Source organism: Lissotriton helveticus, chromosome 8, assembly GCF_964261635.1.
Source record: "Lissotriton helveticus chromosome 8, aLisHel1.1, whole genome shotgun sequence".
Taxonomy (NCBI): Eukaryota; Metazoa; Chordata; class Amphibia; order Caudata; family Salamandridae; genus Lissotriton; species Lissotriton helveticus.
In genome coordinates this window covers 1665931932-1665944105 of record NC_136069.1, presented here as the reverse complement: position 1 = coordinate 1665944105, position 12174 = coordinate 1665931932, and the positions used below count along the sequence as shown (strand labels likewise).

General features: G+C 40.0%; 1 protein-coding gene across 5 annotated transcripts in view; it reads right to left on the bottom strand.

The window, feature by feature from the left end:
* LOC144773613 (transient receptor potential cation channel subfamily M member 2-like) overlaps positions 1–12174 on the bottom strand; it is a 1994366-nt gene that overhangs the window by 1721653 nt on the left and 260539 nt on the right. For all 5 annotated transcript variants that reach the window (XR_013600026.1, XR_013600027.1, XM_078658754.1 and 2 more), the window contains exon 5: positions 7802–7982. Coding sequence is in view for 3 of the 5 variants with exons in the window: in XM_078658754.1 (XP_078514880.1) it covers positions 7802–7982 (181 nt within the window). In the remaining 2 variants the exon portion in view is untranslated. The remainder of the gene's footprint in view (positions 1–7801; positions 7983–12174) is intronic.

The window sequence follows — 12174 nt, the reverse complement described above, 5'->3', positions numbered from 1 at the left end:
GGGGTTTACTACTGTCATGGAACATATCTGGCTCGGGTCACAATGACACAAAACTGAATTTTTGGAAAACTTTGAAATACCTAATAATGTGTTTACAAGAAACCTCGTCCTGTAAAGAGTTTGACTGTAATGGATATTTTATGTCCTCTAGATATGTTAAGCAATCTGAAAGGGGACATACTAGTGGGGGGGTGGGCTATTCTGCTTAAGAATTCGATTAATTGGAACCAGATGGTATTCTGTCATCCTCTAATATTTGCATATGCTTGTTTGGCATGTTTGGGAGATAATGGTTGTTCTTCTTACTTCCTTTTGGCAAATCTGTATATTCCACCTGGGTGACACTTTGACCACTTGGAGAGTGTATTTATTTCAATCATTTATAATAAAGCTATTAGGGAAGAATGGCCCCTAGTAATAATCGTGGGAGACTTAAAGGCCATCGTCTCTAACTCTGCCTCCAAGATTTATGCTAACCACGATAAAGATGAAATCTAGCACATACTTGAGATCTTATTACCAGAAAATATAAGAATGAATAAACAAGGGTTCCCTCTTCTTGAGACCCTTAGAAGTATGGATTTGATTATTTTAAATGGGAGCGTGCCTGCTGGTGAAGCGGGTCTTCCTGCATTTCCTTCCCCCTTCTACCCAGAGTCTTTTAGACCATGTGGTGTCTCTTACCAAATGTTCGGGATTTGTGAAAATGTCCTTATTCTCCAGTCGGCAATGAGTGACCATAGCATAGTGGGCACAACAGCGGCTTTTACTTTACCGGTCCTGGATCCGGGGTCTCTGGCCTGGGTATAGCCATTTTTAATAAAGCAAATGCTTGTTCTTTTTGCACATTAAAAAATATGGCTACGGTGAGTTGTCAATTAAGAGGGCTTATGCAGGGCAGTCAGGGTGTGTTCCCAACAATACCATTCAGTGTTTTGAGGCCCAAATGGAAGAGATTCGTAAATTTAGATCTCGCCCCTCTGGCACTTGTATGCCTAAACAGGGCACATTCACTTGATTAATTTGAAAACAGCATTTGCAGTTTTCCTTGGGTCGCCAGCACCAAATGAATCGCCTTAAACGAGTAAGAAGCCACGACACACTTATTAAAAAAGGAAAGGGATTGCAATTCTAAGTGGATCAGCTTGAGAGAAGCTGCAAGGGGCAAAGACTCCCGAAAGTACTGGTGCCTGATAGCGGAATACTGCGACTCAAGGCAGAAGGCACTGCCTATTCCAATCCCAGAGAAGGACTGGGTGGATTATATCTCCCTATTATATATGAACAATAGACCAGTAATTCCTGCGATGATTGAAGTGGATGAGTCCTCTTTTTGGGAATATGGTCCTTTTTCAGCTTAGAATTTAGTGGTGTTGTGTTAATTAAAAAGGAGGCTGTTGCCTGGGGAGCCTTTCTTGGCTGCTGTTTAATCATTGCTTTCAAACTAGGAAAATTCCCCTTTCTTGGAAGGGGAGTGCGGTAGACCCATTGTACAAGAAGGATAAGTTACTTACCTGTAATCCTAGTTCTCTTCCAGGGGTATCCTCATCAAAGTTCAAAGTCATAAGCACATGAATATTCCCACCCATGCAGGTGGACCCCGTAAAACATAAATACATATATGTGAAAAACCTATATGAAGCTATATATAAATATATTACCTACTGGCGATAGCCAGTAGGTATATGTAGTTAGGACCTAGCTACCATAGGAAATCCGCAACATTCTATTGGGAATAACTTTGGCGCCGGTTGTGGAATTTGCGTGTAATTTTCCAAAATTTTGGCCAGCTCCGCTGCGCTCCTTCCCTGAAAGTTTTGGGGGGATTCGTGAAGTGGGGGCTGAGAAAAAAGGGGGGTCCCAAAACGTGTTTGCCCCATGTTAATTTCCATAGGATGTTCTGACAAGGCTACAGCCCGAACCGCTGAACGGAATTACACCAAACTTGGCAAAATTGTAGGGATTGGTACGCAGAAGTGCCTTTGCTATATTTGGTGAACATTGCTCCAGTGGTTTTTATGAAACTTAACTCCTAAAACACATATATATCTGGGCGGAGCCTAACCACACATCTCATTGTGAGATCTGATTGGCTGCCATCTTGGGACCAATATACATGATAGCACCTCATTAAAAAGCATTGTAGTTAATAGAGGGTTTTAGGACTTTAGTTACATTATAAATCATTTGTTGATGGTACCATACTCATTTTAGGAATTGTGGTGTGTTCTAAGGTGATTTTACCATGTGAAAAAGCCTTCTGCTGGGATATCATGAATCATGTTTGAAAGAAAACTATTATCTCATGCTTTTCCCACAGTGGTTTGGAAGGGGATCTATAAGCTAAACTGAAAGCATATTTTCTGTAAATTCACATTATCTTTCTCAGTCATGTGAGTATGAAGTCTGACATTCTCAGTAAAACATGTACATCAACAAGGACAGAGACTGTCAGTTGATTCCTTTGTGTTCTACTGCAGCCTCCTAGAGTGTTCTAAAGAACAACTAGAGCGCTAACAGTCCTACTTATTACAAAGGTATGGCACACCTGAAGCCATCTTGATTGGAATAAAGTGGTAACTCTTAAAACATTTAATTTAAAAAGGAACAAAATGAGGGGGTATATTTTGCCATAGAAAGTATGATTAGTGCTGCAGAAAGAAAAATTAGGGCACATTTTGAGTGACTTCCCAAATCCTCTTCTATTTCATTAAAAACAATTCTGACATGCAGTCTCCCAAGATGGCCACCAGAGACAAAAGAGCCCAAATGTAGCCCAAATATCACCCAGATGTAGCCCAAGTATAGCCCAATGACAGAATGTCCCAGAGTGTTCTAAAGAACAACTAGAGCACTAACAGTCTTACTTATGACAAAAGTATGGCACACCAGAAGCCATCTTGATTGGAATGAAGTGGTAAGTCTGAAAACGTTTAATTTAAAAAGCAACAAAATGAGGGGGTTCATTTTGCCATAGAAAGTATGATTAGCAGCAGACTTCCCTGGTGAGCAGTAGCTTTACTACAGTGATCTAGTGAGCAACTAGAGTGCTAACATTCAGAATTTATGGCAAATGTGTGACACATCTGAATGCCTTCTTGATGGAACCAAAGTAAACAAGCATTGAAAATGCAATAGGTCTCGCCCTTGTTTAAGTTAAAGCCATTCTGTTTGTAATGAGGTGGCTTTTTAGCTTTGCTTTTATTAGTGCTTTTAAAACTTTCATGTAAATAACATGCATATGTATGCATATATGTATATGTATGCATGCATTTATATTTGTATTTATATAGATATGCAGATTATATATGTTTATATATGTATGTATATATATATACACATACATAAATGTATATGCATATATATATGTGTATATGTGTGCGTGTAGAGAGAAGTAGAGGTGTAGAGGTAGAGAGGAAGAGGTAGAGAGGTAGAGACTAGTAGAGAGAGAAGTAGAGAGAGGTAGAGAGAAGAGAGTGAGTAATATAGTAGAGAGTGAGTAGTAGAGAGTAGTAGAGAGCAGTAGAGAGAGTAGCAGAGTGAGTAGTAGAGAGAATAGTAGAGTGAATAGTAGAGTGAGTAGTAGAGAGTAGTAGAGAGTGAGTAGTAGAGAGTGAGTAGTAGAGAGTGAGTAGTAGAGAGTAGTAGAGAGTAAGTAGTAGAGTGAGTAGTAGAGAGCAGGAGAAAGTGAGTAGTAGAGAGTGAGTAGTAGAGAGTGAGTAGCAGAGAGAGAGAATAGTAGAGTAGTAGAGAGTGAGTAGTAGAGTGAGTAGTAGAGAGAGAGTAGTAGAGAGTGAGTAGTAGAGAGTAGTAGAGAGTGAGTAGTAGAGAGTGAGTAGTAGAGAGTAGTAGAGAGAGTAGTAGAGAGTGAGTAGTAGAGTAGTAGAGAGTGAGAAGTAGAGAGTGAGTAGTAGAGAGTAGTAGATAGTGAGTAGTAAAGAGTGAGTAGTAGAGAGAGTAGCAGAGAGTGAGTAGTAGAGAGTAGAGAGTAGTAGCGAGTGAGTAGTAGAGAGTAGTAGATAGTGAGTAGTAGGGAGTGAGTAGTAGAGAGAGAGAGTAGTAGAGTAGTAGAGAATGAGTAGTAGAGAGTGAGTATTAGAGAGTAGTGGAGTAGTAGAGAGTAAGTAGTAGAGAGTAGTGGAGAATATTCCAAAGTTTGGCACAGCACCACTTGCACAATAAGTCCAATCAAATCATATCACTTAGAGTCCTTATTGAAGCGCTGAATCTTGGTGTATATTCAAATGCTTTTATTTTCCTTAAGTTTATGCACCACAGCCAGCTGACGCGTTTCGTTCTGTACAACAGAACTTCTTCAGGGCGTTCTTATTTCCTTCAAGTTATGTCAGTATCCTGTTGTCATATAACTAGATATTTCTTCCAAATGTTAGACGAGACGTAAGTACATTCTTACTCAAAGTGACTAGGTATCAATTTTACCCACACAATTCGGGCAGACTTGAGTAATTTATAGCATCCTCAAAGTCAGTCTTTCAAAAATTCCAAAGTATAGGACATGATAATCCAAATCCAAATGTTTCTCAAGAAAAGTCATTTTCAATCGTTCGGAATTTCGGCGTTTGGGCAGATATGACCCAGGGACCACCAGTATGCAAGGGGAATTAGTTCCCCCTCTGCCAGTGGCCTGCGTTGCAGAGAGGTGTAACAAGGGGCATAGCCTCATTACACCTCTGCAATGCAGCCCCCTGGCGCATACTGGAGGTTCAAGGTGGGCTAGTTGGCCCCCAGGGGCCCCCAGTATGCAAGGGGAATTAGTTCCCCCTCTTCAAACATGCACGGGGGCTGCGTTGCAGAGAGGTGTAAAAAGGGGCGTGGCATCATTACACCTCTCTGCAATGCAGTCCCCTGGCGCATACTGGAGATTCCTGGTGGGCTTTCAGGTCTTATATAGTTAGGAATTAGCATTAAAAAAAACTTTGAAATTCACTGAAAAAAACATAGGTTTCAGGCCTTATATAGTTAGGAATTAGCATTTAAAAAACCTTGCAAATTCACTGAAAAAACCATAGGTTTCAGGCCTTATATAGTTAGGAATTAGCATTTAAAAAAACTTTGAAATTCACTGAAAAAACCATAGGTTTCAGGCCTTAAATAGTTAGGAATTAGCATTTAAAAAACCTTTAAAATTCACTCAAAAAACTATAAGTTTTAGGGGTGTTATAGTTAGCTGGATATTTCACTCATACAAAACCATTGAAATTGCTCCTATATAGTTAGTTGTACTAACTATATTTCGCGCACCCGCAATCCACTGCTGATGATGTCACATATTACATAACTTTAACACCCCTAAAACGTATAGTTTTTTGAGTGAATTTTAAAGGTTTTTTAAATGCTAATTCCTAACTATATAAGGCCTGAAACCTATGTTTTTTTCAGTGAATATATATATATATATATATATATATATATATATATATAATAACAAAAAAACAACCAATGGAGCCCTCCATAAACCAAGAGATGAGTAATGCTATAGGAATTCTCTTTGCACATATACATAAACCAAAAAAGCATAGGAAAAAGCAAGCACATTTGAAAACTGCTTTAATGCACAGTAGAAACCGTAATCCTGCAAAGAGGAATGAAAGCATTGTAAGCTCACAGGCTGCATTGTAGAAAACTTAGTGTAGAAAAGCTGAAAAGCTAACCCATAGAAATACACAGAAAAAACTGGCACCGTGCCTTTAAGGTAGCCATGAACCCTAACCTCCCACAAGGCCTCAGTGGTGACAGTTAGCTCCCAGACTCTTCCCAGGCTACTGCACAGATTCTATAGAATCTGTGGGAGTCATCACTTTGGTCATGTTTTGTCAGTGTTCAGGGTCAAAAAAAATTCTCCTTCTTTGTTCTATGCTGCTGAGGTGCTGGAAATGAACGATTGGCTCTCTTTCGATAAGGCCGAAGGTCGAATCTTCTACCAAATCTATAGCTTAAACTCTCTGCCGCACCCCATGCTTCATGTCTTCAATTCGAGTTAGTCTCCACATATATCTCCTCGCTGGCAGCGGTTTTGAGGTGGGACTATTCCCTCCCTTGGGGAGGGGGGAGAGGTTACAACTTAGGGCTGCCCTGAAAGCAGAAATTTTTCTTGAACTTAAAGAACAGTCAACATTTTGAAGGTCCTTTCAATGAGCAAATGACTCATTTGGGCTTAGCTGAAATATTGACTCCCCCATGCCAAAGTCCACATTGAAGCTGTTTTTAAAGAAGTTTGTGTCCTCCATTAGCTTGGCTAGAGATATTGTTTTAAGCCAGCCCAAGTTGAGTAACAAGGTCGTTTGTGGGAGTCCTTTGGGGAGCAAACCACAGTCCTATCTAACTTGAAACCTACCTCACGGGATCAAAAGGCTGAAGCTCTTGCTAAGACTTTATTTGTTGGCCTTTAAAGAAATTACCAGTATTTGGGATAAAATAACTAAAAAAAGGGAGAATCTGTGAAACGTGTCGTTTACAAGTTCAAGATCTTAATCATGTGCTATTTGTATGTTCGGAGTTGCAAAATTCTAGGCGCATCTTCCTATGACCAGCATACCTCAAATTTAACATTCATTCCTCCCACGAGCCCCGCTTATTTATTTTGGCCCCACACCAAAACCTTTTGGGTTATCTATTAGGAAATTTTTATGTTATTTCTTAGGTTGTAATATTTTTATTTTTTACTCATCCTGGTGTATATGTGTCGTAATAGTTAAACTTTTGCTTTTTAGGAATGTTCCGTCCCTCCCTGTTATTTGTATATTGCACTTTGCTGTCTTACATGACTGTTTTATTCTCCTCTGCATTTTGTATAGTATGTATGATAATTTATTCTAAGGAGGCAGCTTTGTACTAAGAAAACTATTTATTGAAGGAAATGCATTTTTTTGTCTCACATGTAGTACATAATTATATGGAACTCCATAGTGTGCCGTATCAAAATACACTTAACTCGTATAAGCAAAGCATAAACAGTAAGCAGCAACTTGAGAAAAAAAACACAAATAACAGGAGACATTGGCTAACAAGCGGTGGCACTTAAGTGAACTACTTGGCAGGTGGAAATGCACATGTGCGGAGGTGAAATACCAACACTCAGACAGAGCGGAACTAATGAATGAAGTGGGCTGACCCTCAGCCCATGCTTGTATACTGTGGTGGGCAGAAGCAAAATGTGAATGGCAGCAGAACTGACCAGGGATATGGAAGAAGATCACCAAAGACCTCTATGTATGCATATAAAATGTTCTAAGCCAGACCCAAAAACAAGCAGCAGGGCCTTAGTTCACCTCAACAAAAACAAGGGGGGTTTGGAGTGCAAGAGGAGGATGGCTCCTGGTGGGAAAAGGAGGTGGAAGATAAAGGGGTAAGGGTGAGGACAGAAAGAGAGAGATAAAGAGAACAGCACCCTCATGGACTGCAAAGGAAGTTCTGACGTTCTATGGACGGGTACACAAGAACAGGGTGCAGCGTAATTCCATCAGGAGTAGGCAAGTGAGATAGACACAAAGCCTCTCTACGTTTATGAAGTTTAATACAAACATTAAAGCTTGCTAAGGCGGTTGGTAGCCAATACCTAAAAAATATTTTCCTTTGTAACAAAATAATGCAAATGTTATCTGTCACCCTCAAAAGGCAAGCAAAACTAAAACAAATGCAAATAACTTTGTAGAAAGTGTTCTGATCTCCATCACTGCAGAGCTATACATATCCATAGAAATCTGAGGAAAATTAAAGAGAACATTTGAGAAAGTTTAACCGGTTCCATCTGCTTCTGTGACTGTTCTCATGTGGCCCTCACCTGTGCTCTGTGCTCCACTGATAAGTCCCATTGTGAAAAGTCTCTTCAGTGTTGGTGTTACAGTAAAGTCCTTAGTTCCTCCATAGACTGATATGACAAGGTTGGGAATGCGGAGCTTCCACTGCTTGGTCATCATTTCATATAGAATATCGGAACGGGTATAATTAGAAGCACGTACATACTGCAAAGGCAAGAAGGAAAAGTAACCAAAAGTAAAAGAATGTACCTTAACAAGCGGCAATCTTGCCACGATTAAGCAGTGAACAAAGGACAGACATTGTGGTCAAATTTTTTAAATGGCACTTGCACGTGTGTCCCATTTGCAACTCCAGAGCCTGCTTACTGATCACAATCCAAGCTCTGTTCTGCTGTAGGCAATCAAAATCCAGAGGGGCTTTTTCAAGGTTTGATGTGCTGAACACACATCACTTTATCACTCACACACAAAATAACCAGCTCAGCAGTAATTCTGGCATCGAAGCACACCAGGGGGGTTTAAGACCTTCCTGGTGGGGTCCGATGATGAAGCATGTCACCAACTAGGTTGGTGAGTGAGGGCTTTCTAAAGAATCCACTTTGATTCTTTACCAACTTGTCCTCTCACAAGCAAAGTGCACTCTTTCGTTGTTTTTGACCAAATTGTGAAATCCTACACAACATTTTATTTCACAGAGCCACCGTTTTCTTTATCATTACATATGAGAAAACTTTTTATATCTAAAGGTTTTATTGAGTTTTCAAAGGATTACAGTAAAACAAGGTCCATTAGGTAAAATATAATCTGAGCAATCTAACATATTTAGTGAAAAGACAACTTAACTACACATGGTATTAAAACCAACATAATTGGTAGCTTGTAATCACATGAGATCGAGGAAGTAGTCGTGGGCGTATCAAGGTGGCCAGCGCATGATATATCTACCCAATATGTCCATTGGGGAAACTAGGATAGCTGGGGATAAACAGGCAAACAACAGAATAACTGAAAAGATGACAAAATAATTGGAAGGAAGACTGGGAAAATTTCGAGCATGGGGATAGGGAGGAGAGAGAATAGAGAATGGAAGAGAAGGAGCGTAAGTTCAGAAAGACTGGAAAAAAGGAGAAGGAGAAGGAGAAGAGTGAGAGCCCACTCAAGCTAAGGAGGGCCTGACATAAATACTACAGTAGTGACGTATAGGTAAGAAACTTTGTTCAGAGGAGCCAACCAGCCTAATGACCCATATGTCTAAAGGGGGAACAGCCTTTACCACAAAACTTTTAGAACAAAAAGCAATTGCAACACATTTTTTGCATCGCAATCACTTTTACCATGCAAGTCTTAACAACGCATGTGATAAGTAGTTTATATATTTTAAAGGGTAATTAAAAAAGGTGAGCTTGAGGGGGTCTACCCTCCAAAAATATAAAATGTTAAAATATTAGCAAACCTGTAAACAAGATAAATTTAATTTCTAATATACATTGTTGACAATAACGTATTAAGAATTAATGTGTAACTTTCAAACAGTAGATTGCAGTGTTAGACTGTGACTAGATTTTATCTACCAGTAAGCGTTGTAAAAGTATGCGTGGAAGTGGATTGCATGGTGAAGGTATTTCAAATGTGAGTGAATGTGAAGGCGTGGTATGCATTGTAAAATCTGCCTAGTAAAAAACGTGCGTGGTGAATGTACGCGTGGTAAGGCGGTTCAACCGTATAACGGCATCCACTGTTTCCCTTACCAGCTGTTCTGTGGTGAGGTAGCCACTACCTTTTACTTGGGCTGGGCGCTAGCTCCTTAAATAGGTGACCAATGCCCACCATCTATGGTATGATACATTGTTAGTCGACTTCCAGCAGAGGAGAAATACTTTTAGTGCGATGGTGATTAGCAAGTCAAGAAGAACTAGGTCCAAGTCCACAAGGACAATTGGTATAGCGGAGGCAAAGGAGGCAAGCATGATCATTGGAAGGTCGAGGGAGATGGGAGTGTTGAATATTTTACTGAATTGAGAACTGATGTCACTCTAGAAAAAGGACAGAGAGGGACATGAAAAAGATGTGTTCCAGGTCACCATGTGTTGCACTGCACGACCAGCAGTTTCCAGAATCTATAAGTGTGTGTTAAAAGAGTCTGGTCGGGGTCCAGTAAAGGAAATGAGCTGCAGAGTACTTTGTTTTGGGTAATGAAGGAATGAGTTTATATTGAAATAGGTGAATGCAAATTTTGATCCGCGCCTCTTGTGGTATACCAGGTTTGCCTTTACTTACAGGATTAGATGACCATTTGGTCTACAAAGCAGAGGGCTGAAAGGGGGAGGTGTTGCCCAGAATGTAATAAATCTTAGATGCTAAGTGCCCTCCAGCTTATATGCTTCTTAGTGAGGAGAAAAGAGATGTGTTTAATCGGGGCCCAAGTTTGGAAACCTTTACTGTGATCTTTAAGAAGTCATAAAAATCAGGTAGTAAGGTTATGTTTCGCATGGAGTGTAGCAAAGGTTAAGGGTTCAGTATTTTCAAAAAGAGCTTCTATGATGGAAATACCTTTGTTAGTCAGTACCAGCTAAACCTGGCTTAATCTGTAATATGGAGCTTGTTGTTATTTTATAAGGAGACAGAGTTAGACTTATTCATCTTAGAAGAGAAGGCTCTGGCTAGTGTAAGTAGAGCTGCAATAGTATCTTTCGAAATTTTACTGGAAGGCACAAAAGAATGCTGCGACATTGTCGAGTTTGCTATTGAGGAAAGGGGAAGGTGATATATTGTTCTATGCTGGAAGGCTGAAACTGTGAGTGGGTCTAGCCCAGATCATCGAGTGTCCTTAGCAGCCAAAAAGATAGTTTGGGTGTTAAAACAATTCGGTAGACTGCACCCCCTCCTTCTGAGGTTAATCCTTCTTTTGAGGTTAATCCTTAGCTGTTTAAGGCTGATTTTGTCTTTCTTCCCAGACCACAGAAAATATGATTAATAGACAAAAAGAAATACTTAGGTGGACAGGAAGAATACTATCCAAAAAATGTACTAATGGGCACAATAAAATTTTAAGGGTCCCGATTCTGCCCCGTATGTTTGGATGACCAAGTTGATAGAATGTTCTTAACCTTTCAATTGTTTTCAACCCATTTTGAGCAATAGAATTGGAAAGATCTTTACCCAAATACTTGATAAATTTGCCTTGCCACAAAAAGTCAGAGTTCCCCACACAGAAGGGGTGGTAATACATATTTAACAATAAGACGTCTGCTTTGTCCCATTCAGCGAGTAGCCTGAAAAGTTGGCTAACGTGGTGAAATTTGAAATGGCTGGAATGGCTTTATCGCATGCTGGTCTACCCTTAATGAAGGCTGCCTGAGTTGTATGGACTAGTCTGGTGATCAAATGGGCAAGGCGCATGGCAAGTATTTTAGCATAAATTTTGGTCTCCATGGTCATCAGTAAGTAAGGCCTGAAATATGAGAGCACTTTTAAATATCCGAGTTAAGGATGTGTGTTCTACAAGCTCCTATTACGTTTGATTGTATAGACTATAATGTTACTCCATTTACTATTAGAATCTAGGTCACAATTATTTTATTTTATTTATTTTCAGAGTTTTAATAGTGCAAACAAGGCCCTTTTGGGTGACATAGAACTGTACAATATTAACAAAGGTAGTTATGCTACAACGATAATGGATATACATAAAAGTACACACATAAAATTGGTAAAGTTACGTAAGAAATAAAAGGAAGACAGACAGGAACACAAAGTCCATCCTAAATACTGGTGTGAGCGGAGTCCGATAGGTGTCGAGGAGGTTTGTAGGAGGTTAGGAAACGGAAAAACAACTCGATTCTCAATGATGTGGATGGAGGCGTGATAAAATAGAACGTTACACAGGCATGTAGACGTCTCTAATGAGGAGAGGGTGGTATGATCTCAATGTGAGAGGAATCTGTTGGACAGTAGAATTTTTACTTCATTCCTTGAAGATGGAAGTGGAAGGGTTGCACCTGATGTACGGAGGAAGGGAGTTCCAGATTGTAGGGGCAATACCGGAAAATGATTGATTGTAGTTTTTCTTTTAGTATAATCTTTGCGGCTTAAGCGAAGGGAGTTTGTGCTTCTAGAAGATCTGTTTCAGCCTAATGGGGTTGGTTTCTGGGCCTGATAAAAAGGGATGTTGTGGTGCCGCTCTTTGTGGGTAATACAGGCAATTTAAAGATAGATCCTAGCCTCACAGGGAAGCCATTTCAGTGACTGGAGATCATGGTGATAGGAACTTTTTTTTTTTGAGCCAGTGAAGTACCTTGCAGCCGCATTCAAGTAAGCCTTCAGCGGTGCAAGCTGGCTTTTCAAGAGACCCACTAGGGAGGCCCTACCATAGTCTACTTTAGATAACACAAGGGAC